This window comes from Ovis canadensis, chromosome 22 (genome assembly GCF_042477335.2).
Source record: "Ovis canadensis isolate MfBH-ARS-UI-01 breed Bighorn chromosome 22, ARS-UI_OviCan_v2, whole genome shotgun sequence".
NCBI classification, from domain to species: Eukaryota; Metazoa; Chordata; class Mammalia; order Artiodactyla; family Bovidae; genus Ovis; species Ovis canadensis.
The window spans coordinates 50,026,644-50,040,037 of NC_091266.1; the positions used below are offsets into that span (position 1 = coordinate 50,026,644).

General features: G+C 54.6%; 1 protein-coding gene across 5 annotated transcripts in view; it reads right to left on the minus strand.

Moving 5' to 3' along the window:
- The window catches only part of AFAP1L2 (actin filament associated protein 1 like 2), a 117,736-nt gene that overhangs the window by 12,220 nt on the left and 92,122 nt on the right, over nt 1-13,394 (minus strand). For 3 of the 5 annotated variants that reach the window (XM_069567607.1, XM_069567606.1, XM_069567608.1), the window contains 6 exons: nt 12,490-12,580; nt 6,949-7,154; nt 5,644-5,823; nt 4,711-4,800; nt 2,614-2,698; nt 1,955-2,059 (listed from right to left, as the gene is read on the minus strand). In XM_069567607.1, the coding sequence (XP_069423708.1) occupies nt 1,955-2,059; nt 2,614-2,698; nt 4,711-4,800; nt 5,644-5,823; nt 6,949-7,154; nt 12,490-12,580 (757 nt within the window). Of the gene's footprint in view, nt 1-1,954; nt 2,060-2,613; nt 2,699-4,710; nt 4,801-5,643; nt 5,824-6,948; nt 7,155-9,874; nt 9,959-12,489; nt 12,581-13,394 lie in introns of all 5 variants that reach the window. The other 2 variants (XM_069567605.2, XM_069567609.1) reach the window with 1 other exon arrangement.

Below are 13,394 nucleotides of genomic sequence, written 5' to 3' on the forward strand. Positions count from 1 at the left end.
CATGGGTCACTCGGTCTCAGCCTGCAGAGGCCCCCTCCCCTTGGCCAAGTCCGCCTCATCCTCTCGGTTTCTGCCGCCACCCCCCACCCCTCCACCAGCTCTGCTAGCCTCAGAACACTCGAGAACTGGAACCGTGACACTCTGCTTCCATGTCAGCTTCCCAACTGGACACAGAGGCTGTCAAGGGCATGAACTTGCCATGTCCATCTCGAGCATCCGGGTCTGTGCCCTGTGGCTCCTCCACTAGGGAGCCCTCCTTTCTCCGCCAGCACCCAGGGCCTCCCAGCGCTGGGGTACACCCATCCTGCAGGCCTTTCTTGTTTTTAGATGGCTGCGTGTGTCAGGTTCAGCTTCCTTCCCAACTTAGATGAACGTTTATGGAGCTGACACCATGTGCCAAAGCACAGCCTTGTCCCTGGGGCTGGCCAGTAAAAGTCCAGCCTTCAGAACCCTGTCCCACCTGCATGCAGTGAGCTGACGTCTGTCTGTGCTGCTCATCTTCCCAGAGGCACCAGTTTGCAGCGTGGATGCCTTCTCCGTCTTAAGGGAGCAGCAGCTGCTCTGACCCTTAGCCGGGATGACCCAGGCCCACACACCAAAGCACATGGCCACCTCTGCACCCAGCTCAATGCTGGACTCTCAGTGTGGGTCGTGAATTTCTCAGAGCCACGTGACCATCCCATCACAGCAACAACGTGGAAGAATGTGAGCCCAGGACTTTGGAACACTGGCTCACTCAAGCAGGCGCCTCACTTGCCCATCACAGTTCTCTGGGCCAGAGAGAGGCGGGGAGCTGAGTTGCCAAGCCCTGGGAAGGAGTCTGTGTTCTCTCTGGCCCTTCCCCAGCCACAGGGGACAGGAGCGTGCTTCCCTGCTGAGTAACGTCCAGCAATAGCCCAGCTGCATCTCCCAAAGTGACTCACTGGGACCAGGCTCCCAGGCCCAATGCCGTGCCCTCTCAGGCACAAAGGCTGGCCAGGCCGGTACCCAAGGCCCTGGCTGGAGGACCAGCAGGCTCCAAAGAGAAGACCCCACCTTCTGCTGCCTTCCTGTCTCGCTAGCCCACCCTGCCAGCCATGAAGCACAGAGCTGAACTGGGACTCAGGAAAAGAGCCCAGAGCTGGGACACGGGTTCCGTGAAGAGGAGGGAAAGGCCCAAGGACGGACAGTGGTGGCCTTCTGGCCCCGGAGGTAAGCACAGCAACGAGCCTCAGGTCGGAAGCCAGGGTATTTTCTGGGCAAGTCTCCTATCTCTTCTGTCTTTCTCTCTCTCTCTTCCTTGGCCTCAGTTTGCTCAAGGCCGAGTCAGGGCAGTAGAGATGACCTCGAGGGTCTTCCAACACCCGCACACCCTCTACCAGCTACACAGGCTTTTGTTGCCCCCTTAGTGGCTCTTCCTGGGCCCCTCTCAGTCTCTGCTCCTGCCCGCGGGGCCAGCCCAGCCCGATCAACTCCTGCCTGCCCCTCAAGGCTCAGTTTCAGGAAGCCGTCTCTGACCACAGAGTAAGAGAGGTTCTTTCTGTCCCTGAGTCCTTGGAGCTCCTAAGACCTCACCACGTGTGCTTCTGGGTATAAAGCCATCCTCTCTCTGAGCTGTAAGCTCTCAGGACCATGTTTTCCGTCTCCTTGGTCCCCTTTCCCTAACACCGCGCCTACCATGCTCCTGACATAGTGATCAAATGAACACAATCTTAAAGACCATTAGGACAGTCATCAATTACCCTTCAGTTCCACACAGGGGCCAGCACTGCAGCAAGAGAGCCTGGGGAGTCATAAAGAGCTCCCTGCTGCAAAGATCAACAGAAACTGTGGGCCGTGGGCTCACCCGCCAGGGAGGGGTTAGAGCAAGACCCCACACCCCTGCCTTCGCTGTCTGAGCTGTCTTCCCAGAGACCAGCCACAGCCCCGGGGGGACAGCCGGCCCTCTGGTCCTGGAGGCGGCTGTAAGTCTTACTGGATGTCTCAAGGGACCTGTCCGGAGGCTCCAGCGAGGTAGATTTCTTCCTGCCCAGGTTCATCAGGTTGCTCAGTTTGAGACCAGCAGAACATTTCTTCTTGACTGTCAAGATGAGAGGAAAAGTCATCAGCCTTGCACACAGTCTACAGACGTGGTCTCATGAAAGACAGAAAAAACAGCAGAACTGTTCCCTTCCTGTCTGTTCCTCACTGTGGACGCACGTGGACGCACACACACACACGTCTGTTCTTCACACATGCACGCCCACACGCACACATGTGCTCAAGGCCAGAGTCCACAGGTCAAAGTTGGATATCTCTAGAACTACACCCTCAAGAGAAGCTCACCAACCTCTCTTATAGAATATGCCAGCACTAGAGAATCTTTACATACTGAACTGGCTCAGAGAGATCTGAACCAGGGTTAGCAAATAAGAGATGAAAGAATATTCTACCCCGGCTATTCATGACACTCGCGTCAGTTTGGGCTGCTCTCTCTTTCTGGAATCTATCAGCTGTATATTTAGTAGTTTAGAAATTGGAAGCGTGTTGCAACTAGCTGTTAAAACCCAGAAGACTTGAGCCAAATGGCCAAGCCTCACAAACTGGGATACCACCCTTCTCCCTGCCCTAGGCTGAGAGCCAAAGCGTGCATACCGTCTTTGGTCTCTGGGACTTCAGGGTGACCATCTATGGGGCTTCCACACTCCGAAGCTGACAGGTACTTCTCTGTTATATCTGGCTGTGGAAGAGAGAGACAGAAGTGAGTGATCTTGTCTAGAAATGGTTACCTTGGAGACCACAACTGAAGGGACATAATAGATGACTCTTGGGTGTAGGCCGAGGGTGACCTTGGAGTCCCAGTCACTGGTGGCCATAGCCAGGCTTCCCTGGGGCTCCTTGGAGGACCTGCCTTTGCCCTCCCTTCTGAGCTTCCCTGCCCCATCCCAGAGCATCTTCCCCTTCTTCAAGCCACCCACATATCCTCGTTCACGAGTTCTCAGGGTGACTGCTCCACTGACATGACAGACACCCTGAAGCAGGGGAGAGCACGAGAGTCAGCACTGTGACGGAAGCTAACTGTCAGGCCCCTGGGACTCACCCCTAGCAGGAGGGTGTGAGGGTGTCTTTTGAGAACCGACTGTGCTACCCACACATCAGGCTTTGGAGAAGGGCTGGTTTGTGTGCACAGGGTTAGACCACGGTTCGAATCCCACTTAGAACATTCTCTAATCAGGCGGGACCTCTTTGAACGCCATCCTGCTGCTGCTGCTGCTGCTAAGGTACTTCAGGCGTGTCCGACTCTGCGCAACCCCATAGACGGCAGCCCACCAGGCTCCCCCGTCCCTGGGATTCTCTAGGCAAGAACACTGGAGTGGGCTGCCATTTCCATCTCCAGTGCATGAAAGTGAAAAGTGAAAGTGAAGTCGCTCAGTCGTGTCCGACTCTTCGTGACCCCATGGACTGCAGCCTACCAGGCTCCTCTGTCCATGGGATTTTCCAGGCAAGAGTACTGGAGTGGGGTGCCATTGCCTTCTCTGAGTGCTACCCTGCATGTGTATAAAATAAGGAGACTGTCCCTGTCTGCATTCCCAGGGCTGTTGTGAGACTGGAGACAGTCCCCTAGAACAGACACTCAGAATATTCCGATCAGGCTTCTTCTAGCTGACTAGACCTCTGGAAGACAAACCCAGGGATTCCCAACCATAGGACCTTCACTGGGCGCCAAGGACTGCGGGACCTGGCCAGGGCATCTGCATTCCAGGTCTGTAGGGAGAGCTCGTTTCTCATCCCAACATGAAGGAATCCCCAGGTATACTCTGACTTTTCTTATCAGTGACCAAAAACTGAATAAGACAAGGAAAACATCAGCCCTTCATCTGTCACTCTAGAAGGCTGTGGGTTCTCCTCCCTGGGGGTAGCCTATGCCCACCTGCCTGCCACAGGTGGAGACCCCAAGATGAGAAACAGGGACCCTCCGCTCTGTGCACACCAGGCTTCAGGTACCCACTTGCAGATACCTGGGGACATGGAATGTGACCCCTTGGTGACAGCCCCCTTGGGCCAGCACCCAGCCCAACTTTCCTGACTTTGACCCTAAAGCGGGGGCCCCACAGCTCCTTGCAAATGAGCAGCAGGACTCTTTGGCTGAGGTCCGTACCTACACGGTTCTCCAGCCTCTCAAGATCTACTAGGGAGTAAGTGGGAGGGAAGAGCCTAGAAAAGTAAATCTCCCTGCCCAAGAAGGGAGGCAAGTGACTTCTGTCCCAATAAATTTTCACTCAAGCAAGAAAACGTTATAAGTCTCTATCATCCTCATCAGTTTCCCTGCCAAGCTGAAGCTCCTGCCCTCAGCCAAGCATGGTATGTTACTTATCAATCTGGCTGAAGTACAAAAGCAAAGCTCCCAATTTTCCACCTGTAATTTTATGGAGGAAAAAAAAAAAAACAAAACCAGAATCAAATTCTCTTCTGGCCTGTGATGGAAGTGAACCCTCTCACCCCATCCTGGGCAGGGGCAGAGGCTTTGGGCTTTCCCGGTAGCTAAGTTGAAAAGAATCTGCTTGCAGTGCAGGAGACAGGGGTTGGATCCCTGGGTCGGGAAGATCCCCTGGAGAAGGAAATGGCAATCCACTCCAGTACTCTTGACTGGGAAATCCCATGGACAGAGAAGCCTGGGGGGCTTACAGTCCATGGGGTCACGAGAGTCGGACATGAACTTAGCAACTGAACTACCACCAGCCAGAGGCTTACCTTCGGACAGCTCAGGCGCTGGGCGTCTGGGGTGAACTGACTTCCCTCACAAGCTCCTTCGGAAGGCAGGCCGCTGACCTCCTGAATGACCTGAAGGAAGAGGAAGAGCCTTTAGACCTGCACTTACAGCCAGACCACAGCTGGAGCCTGCCCCCCAGGTCGGGGGAGGGCGGGTGCCCCCTCCACCCCACCTAGGTCAGCCACCCCTAGGCGGGTGGGGGTGAGAGAGAGAGGTTGCAGAATTTCCAAGGAGCAGAGCACCCCACCTGCACCCCTGCACCCAGCCCACCTATGGCCTCAGGCCCCAGCTGGGTGGGGCAGTGCGGGGGGGGGGGGTTCCTTGGCCCTGTGTCCAGCAGGCCCCATGCGTTCTGGTGGGCACCAGGGAATGGAGGGCAGGGTTTGCAGCAGAACCCAAGCAGGCCCAGAGCAGCCGCCCTCAGCTCCACAAGCCCCCTCTTGCCCCATCCTGGGCAAGGATGGCTGCTCCTTGTGGGGGTAAAAGCAACATTTGCCAGATGGTCCTCTGGCTCCTGGGGGCCGTGGTGCTCACTGTGGAGGGTCTGAGTACTGCCTTGGTCCAACCCTGGTTCCCAGACTTGCCTATTACTGTCCACCCTGCCTCCTCTGGAGGAGCCTTTTCACGGGCCAGCAATGCCTTCCTGGTGGCCAGAAGGCAAGTGGATTTCAGCTGGAGCCCAAGTCCAGGTGGCTGCTAAGGCCACAGAGCTGGCCACTGAGCCCTGTGATCTATCTTCCCCAAAAGGGATTGCTACCACTTAGGACAGGGGAAGCCCTGCGGACTTGAAGGATGGTAGACCCTCTACCCTGACCACAGACATCCCTTTGAAAAACTGGGGGAGCCGGGACTGCAGGAACGCCTGGGGATCACAGAGGGGAGTGGGTCCGCTTCCCGGTGGCCTGGTGCCTCACCCTGAGCCACTGCTCCGCCTGGTCCCTGCTCTGCAGGCCCAACACGATCACATCGGCGTTCAGTGGTGTGATCTTCAGCTTATGCTCCTTCTTCCGTACTTGCTTCTCCTTGTGCACCACGCTGCTGCCCAGCAAGCTCACGTCCAGCTGAGGACTGTGGTCCTTGGAGGATTTGTAACACTGCGAGAGAGGAGAGGCGAGACACTGTTGGCCGGGTTCTGCAGAGGAGGGGGCCGCCAGGCAGGGCAGGGCCTGCTGAGAGCTGGACCAAAAGGTCGGACACCTTTGTGCAAGGGCAGAACTGTGACCTCAACCATCAGCAGAGTTTGTTGTCAGCGTCAGAACAACCAGGGAGCTCATCTGTGTCTCCCTCAAGCCTCCCCCTCCAACTCTCAGAGCCCTGCTTACCCAAGCAGCTCTAATGCCCCTGCAGGTCTGGGCTGGCTCCTATTTTAGGAGTCCTCTGTGCGCAACCCCCACCTCCCCATGGTGGAAGGCACTTTCCCCAGTTCTCTGCCTCTCTGCTTCTCATTCTGGCTCAGCTTTCCCAGTAAGGGGTCCAAAGGGGATGAAGGCCAAGTTTATCATCCACTTAGAAATGATGTGTTAGCAAAGAAAGGAAGCAACGACTCAATTCCCTATCAGGGAAAACGTACTACCCTCCATTTCTCACTTGTAAAATGGGGGTTCTTATGAGGCTGCTTAACAGGACTACCTGAAAACATCTGCACACAGCAGGACAGATTTTAACTAGTGAAAAGGGGGTGTTTGTAATGACTCCGTGGAACCTCAAATTGGGGCATAAAACCAAGTTTTAATTTAAAATAATAAGAAACAGGGCTGTGGTCAGAATACCATCTTCTGATGCCCTTAGGGGGTCTTACGATCGGTCATTCAGAATATTCCAACTTCTGAGCAGATGCCGATGGTTCTCACACTGCACGCTGTGGGGTTGGGCGCTAGGCAGGGGAGCCCTAACTGGGCAGCAGGCTCCGCCCCAAACCTCCGGAGGCTGAGATGTGAGGAAGGAGGAGCCCACAGGCCAGAGGACCAAAAGATCCTTGGAAAAATATCCAGGGGATGGCATTGGGGGAGGAGGGGGTTGGTCATCACAGACCCCTTTGAAAGTCTGCTGACAACTACTAGACCTTTCTAGTTAAGAAAAAAGCATGTTCGCCCATGCTCATAAGGTTCTGCGTGCAGTTTCAGGTTGGGGAGAAGTAGAAACTTCCTGATGTAATAGGCTGAGTGCCTGGCATCCGGGACCACCCCCATCCTGCTCCCAGGAGAGGAGAGGGCACTCACCAGGAGCCTGGTGTCCTTGATGACGCACAGCTGCTTGGCCCACTGGCCCAGCCACTTCTTGCGCCAGAGGAAGGCGCAGATGCGGGCGTCGCGCATCAGCTCGATGCTGGCCTCGGGCGAGGGCCACTGGTAGGGGGCCGACTTGCCCTTGCTGCTCTCCTCCTCGTCGTAGGACTCGTAGGAGCTGCTCACGGCCTCTCCGTCCTCTGCAAGGGAAGACCTCGCTGTCACAGCCTTGCCTGGCAAGGGATGCTCCTAAACAGGCTTTGCTCCTTTGGGAGGGTGGTCGCCAGGCCATCCTCCCCACCCCGCCCCATGCCCTGGAACCAGCCCATTACCACCAACCGCAGGCCCAAGCAGACTTTCCGGCCCCTAAACCGCTGATCAGAGGGTCTTGGATGCTGCCTCTGGTCACACACACAGATAACGTGAAACTGGGTGTCTCCCCTTTCCTCCTCAAATCCTGTCATCTCAGACCCCACGGAAACCTCTGACCAGACACTGTCCTCAGACATGTGCTCTTGAGAAAACCAGTGCTGGCCTCGGGGCCTCCGCTTCCTCCACCAAAGGATGAAGCGGCGGGTGACCTCTCTCTTGGTTCTTCTGGTGTGTATGCGGGGGTGATGCTCTATCATTCTACGGCCCCAGGATGAGGGGGTTGCCGCCTGAGCCCAGAGGTGGGCAAGCCTCCAGCGGTCGCCCCCCGAACTCGCCCACCAGGCCTGTTCTGTTCCTGTCCTATCCTGGGGGCAGGGCAGTGAGAAGCTATGACTCTTGGAAGCAAAAGTGCAATAACCCACAGCAGGAGCGGGCCCTCCGGTCCCCCTCCCCCTCCTAAGGTCACAGTCACAGCCCTCCTGGAGAATCCACTCGTACCCTCCACAGACTGTTCTCTCTCCCCACAGAAGACCTCCCAGCATGAACCCAGCTCCTCCTGCTCATCTCCACCTGGTACTCTTCTTTCCTGGCCATGCCACCCCTACACTTTTATTCTCTTTAAAAGAGTCCCCCAGTTTACCACATCTCACCCAATCCTGTACCCACTCCATGTGCCTCAGTGTCTGCCCCCACCACCTTGCCAGATTGCTCTGTCTTCTGGGCCTCACTGCCCTCTTCAAGGCCAACAGAAACTAGGTGCAGAAAAAAATATCAATCAAACCCCCAAATCCAAGACATGGAGAAAATAGAACCTCAGGATTCAGGTCCAGCAACCCCTGGCTCAGCTCAGGAATCCTGCTTATCATAACCCTGCTCCAGCCTCTGCTTGAATTCCCCCATGGACGGGGAGCTCACTACCCCCAGTTGCTGGACAATTGCTTCCTTACTGGGCAGCTCTGACAGAAAGTCATATCTACTTCCCTATGACTTCCATAGACATGTTCTGTCCCCTCAAGTCAGAGTGAACGGAACCTCTCTTTCGTCTCCACATTACCCATCAGGAAAGAGACAGTCCATGGGTCCCCTGTCTTCCCTTCTCCAGAAGCTTCTGGTACATCCTGCATAACTAGGTTCCTGCATACTAAGAAAACAGAACCACCTTTGAACTAGAAATATAGGAAAATGGAACAAGGCCACAGCCACAGTTATTCTAGCTACAATGCCAATAAAAACGTGCTTTATTTTGCTTTAATATTTCTAAAAATAACACTTTGACTAATTTAATATCAGTTTTCTTTAAAAGCAGTGTGATACTACTCCCCTTCCTGACAATAAAAAAGTCACAGAATTCACAATTTTACACCTATTAAGTACGCAGACTGAAAATAGAGGTGTTACCTGGTAGGGGACCCTGACCTCTTGTATAGCTGGTGGCGACATAAATTAACACCAGCCTCTCAGGAAATGACCCATCAGCCTGTTTTTTTGAAAGCCATAAAAACATCCATCCCCTCTGACCCAATAATCCCAGTCTTGGGAGTTTATCCGAGGAAAGTACTTTTTTAAAAAGGAAGGAAGGCGGGCAGAGAGAGGTTACATGCATTAAGATATTCATGCAAGTACTTCTGAACAGTCAGCAGAAGGAGGCTGGAGAAAGCATGATTTCATCCAGGGTACCATGCAACCGTAATCAGCGAAAGCTCTTGCAAGCTAGTCTGCAATTTGAGAAACTCCTTAAGATGGCAAGTGAGAAAGCACAGTTACAATCATCTATGCAAAGAAAACAGTACTGAAAGGCCACACAGAGAATTCAATGATTTGATCTGGTGGTGGGGTGATTCTGTTAAAAAAAAAAAAAAAAAAATCCCCCTTGTCAGCACTGCATTAGCTGCACAATAAATGAAAGAAGAAAGATGCGGCTGTTGGGGTATCTCTTCCAGTGGGTTAGTGGGTGAGGCTACAGAGTATACAGTGTGAAGAAGCTGGCAAGACCCCACCCTCCTCCCCGCCTCCGGCTGTTTTGTGCTCCTGGGGTTGCCCCACCTGTTCCATGGAGAATTCTAATGTCTGCCCATTGGCCTCCAGGGGGAATGGGATGATACCTGGAATGGCTCAGAGGAAATTTTAGGGCAAATGTATTGACTATTTTACTTATCCCTAAGAGAGATCATGGCACAACCATAAATGAAGGATATTGTTAAACAGACACTTGGCTGCCAGAGGTTGCAGGATAAGCAGGAGGGAAAGGCAGGATGCTCAGATAATTTCAGCCCCCTTTCGGCTGCCCCTGGTGGGCACCGCAGCCATCGCGTCCTGTGGCACGTCCTCAGGAACAGAGGCCAGCACGGCCCTGCCATGCTCTGCGTCCTCATCATTCCAGATGCCACAGGCAGGGGTCTGCAGGCGGGTGACACAGGGCACCCTCATGCAGGACCCCCACACGAGGACGGGAAGAGGGCGGCGGCCACCCTCAGGCATGCACCCCGCCTCCGCGAGCCAGGCAGCAGGCACAGGATCACTGGCATTCCCGCTCTGGGACGAGCAGTACCCAAGGTGATGGTGGCGTAAATGACTCCTTCAGGCACCTGCACCCATCTGGGGACTCCACAGGCGGGATATCTGCTGGGATGGCCTGTGGCATTTCCGGAAGCACAGAAAGAGACAAGAGGGAAAGAGAGAAGATGAAGAGAGGGGCAGGTCCAGAGGCAGAGACACAAACAGATGTGGTGACGTGGCTGCCTGTCCATCAGAAGCAAGTGAGTTCCCATCAGAAGTGTGGGCTTGTTGGGCGAGGTCCCAGCCTGGCCAAGGACATCATTTCCCAGCTCCTTTCCATCCAGAGACGTGACTGCCTGTCACCAACGGAATGCCTAGAGAAGCCCTGGGTGTCCTTCTGCCTGGTGCCTTTAAGAAGCACACAGAGGTCTTCCACCCTCTTTGCAGAGGCTTCTGTGGCCTCAGAGGGTGGCCAAGCCGATGCTGGAAGGAGCCTGCTGACCAGTAATGCCCACACCGAGCTGTTCCAAGAGTGAGAATCAGATTTGCACTGGGCTACTATAAACTGCCAGGGGGTGCTGTTTGTCACAGCAGCTGCCATTACCGCAGCAGGAGGCATCATCCGTGCAGGAGCTATGCTAATAGCAGGGCGCTTACTACCCTTGGGTTCAGAGAGAGCCACCTGGCCCATGGGAGCCGCGAGGGGACTGTGCTGATAAAGCAGCCCAGGAAGCCGGCTCCTGGTCTTCTGCAGGAAGCCAGCAAAATTGCTGACGCCAAAGAACTAGAGCATGGGGCTGGAGTCCAGCGGTTGCTCCTCTTCTTGCGACCAGGGGTCAACCAGGTGGGGCGGACGACAGGCTGGAAACAAGGACAGCCCAGCTTTTAACGCAGGGGAAGTTCCCCCAGGTCATCCTCGGTCATCGTGCTGGCAGGAGAGAAAAGGCAACTGGGCATCTTCCCACTGCCTTTACTTGCTGACCTTGGGATGACTCCCCTCTCCTCCTAGTCCCGGATAAAACCAATACGAATTTCCAGTTGAGAGACAAATACCAAGATCCTTCTGACCACTTGTTTGTGTCGAGATGAAGTGTCTGCCCCCAGACAGGCCCCCGGGAGCGTCTGGGAGGCAGGCCCTGGCTGGCAGGGGCCACACCCCAGAGAGACAGGCTTCAGAGGCATGGAGATGCTCACCGGGGTGAGTCAGGGGTCCCACCTTCCAGACGCACCCAGACACTCCTGCTGCGCCCACAGCTCCGGTCTGAAATCACAGTCCAGTGGTGACTTGGCAACACCTCACAAGCTAAGTGACGTCTGCCCACAAAGCCAGCCTCTTAGAATAAAATTCCATGAGTCCAGAGAGGCCCTCGCCTCCCACACAGTTCCTGGGACTGCAGACAGTAGGTGAGGCATGAAAAAAGAGGACAAGGATCCCATGTGCTCCAGGGGACTTGTCCCGTTCTCATCCCCAACACCAACAAGGCCCCTTTAGGCCAAGTACATTCCCCCTACCAGGGTTGTTGACTTCCCATATCTGCGAATTGCTTTATGCTTTCAAAGACCTTTCACTTACAACAAAAGGAAAGAGGAGGAGGTAAGAAAGGGAGAGAGCAAGGGGACCAGAATCTAGCTACCCAGAGAGTAGGGTCACAAACATCTCTCCCAGGACCTTCAGGTGTTTCTGTGTTATAGAACCACCACCACAAGAGCATTTCTGATCCAGCCTCATCAGGCTGAGGACAAGAGCATAAGCCTGGCCCCCAGAGCAAAGACCGTCTTTTTAATACCTATATTAGGTCTGCCACGAAGTAACCCTCTGAAGGCTAGAGAAAAATCTATTCAGAGAAAAGCTAAGGTCTTTCCCGGGGTCTACAGCTGCCCTCTGGCGCACATCTCCTATCCATCTCATCCAGCCCTACCTGCTCCTGCCACGCTGGCCTGCAACATGCTAAGGGCCCTCCCGCCTCAGGGCCTTTGCACGTGCTGTGCACTCTGTTCTTCCTGCAGGTACCAACCCCACCCACTTGCCACTTCTTTAAGAAATCTGCTCAGAGAGGCCCTCCCTAAGTTAGAAAAACGTCCCTCTCCTGCCCCAACTCAGCCCTCGCCACTTTCGGTCCTGACACATCCTACGTCTCTGTTGCCTGTCTTCTCTCCCAGAATCTAAGTGCTGTGACTGCTGATTCGTGCTGAGTTCCCACTCCTAGAAGCATGCTGAGTCCACAGTGGGAGCCCAGGGACCGTCAGTCCAGTGAAAGAACCTTGAAAGTGGGCTCTGCCTCAGCCTGACCACATTTCCATGGCTTCCGGGGCCTTGTGCCACTCGGCCAGCACACTTCTCCTCGGTCTCATTTCTGTGCTGAACCCGCAACATCCAGGCAGGACCACAGAAAGCATCAGACAGAGTAAACCCAGCTCACTGGGGACCATCCTAAGCCCTGCCCTGCAGGCAGGCTGGGTCTGCTGGAGGTCTCAGCTCGCCATCAGACCACTGGTCAAATGCTCTGTGGCCAGCTCTTGACTTGGGCCATGCCCTCTGGTAGGAGCATCCCAGGCCCCACTGTGTTTCCAGCCAGGGTGAGCGTGCCGGTCACCACAAGGGCGGTTGGCGCCGGCATCTGTGCAGGAAGTGGTCAGCCCCCTCCCAGGCCTGTTCCCAGGATGTACCATTGAGGGATGTGTCATACGGCTCAGCCTCTTCATAGTAACCCTCTGGAGACTCGATCTTCGGGACAGAGAGCTGTTTACGTTCTGGAATCTGTGGTATGAATAAATAAAACAAACATTTTCAGATACGATACACTGGGACCAACTGGGAATTAACCCTTTGGGTGGAAAATTGGGAGGGAAAACAGAGATTACAGCGACCCCCGTCAGCCACCCTGTCCACAGTGTTTGGTTTGCATCAGCTGAAGGGCTGTGGGCGCGTCATGTAACCTCACCAAACCTCAGAGTTCTCCCCTGCCAAATGAGGCTCTGACGCCCACCACACACACAGTATAGTTGTCCACAGGGTGTAATACACTTACAGGCCCAGATGGCATCAGGCTGTTGTGGTAGCTACGACGGCTTCTACACAGAATATACTTTCTACAAAGACCAGAGCTCATCAGGGGCACGCAGGGGAAGAGCACCGGGCTTCTAACCCCCAAACATCTCCCATAATCAGTTCAATCACTGGCTCAGCAGATACTGGATGGCTCCCGCAGACTAGCTGAGAGATGCAAGCAGATGGTTGGGAGTTGGTCCTGAGGAACACTTAACTAGGCAATGAATGCTCACAGCTCCTGATAATGACTGAAAGTCACTCAGTCATGTCTGACTCTTTGCAACCCATGGGTTATATACTCCACAGAATCTCCAGGCCAGAATACTGGAATGGGTAGTCTTTCCCTTCTCCAGAGGATTATCCCAACTCAGGGATTGAACCCAGGTCTCCTGCATTGCAGGTGGATTCTTTACCAGCTGAGCCACAGGGGAAGCCTGAGAATATTGGAGTGGGTAGCCTTTCCCTTCTCCAGGGGATCTTCCTGACCCAGGAATCAACCCGGGGTCTCCTGCACTGCAGGCGG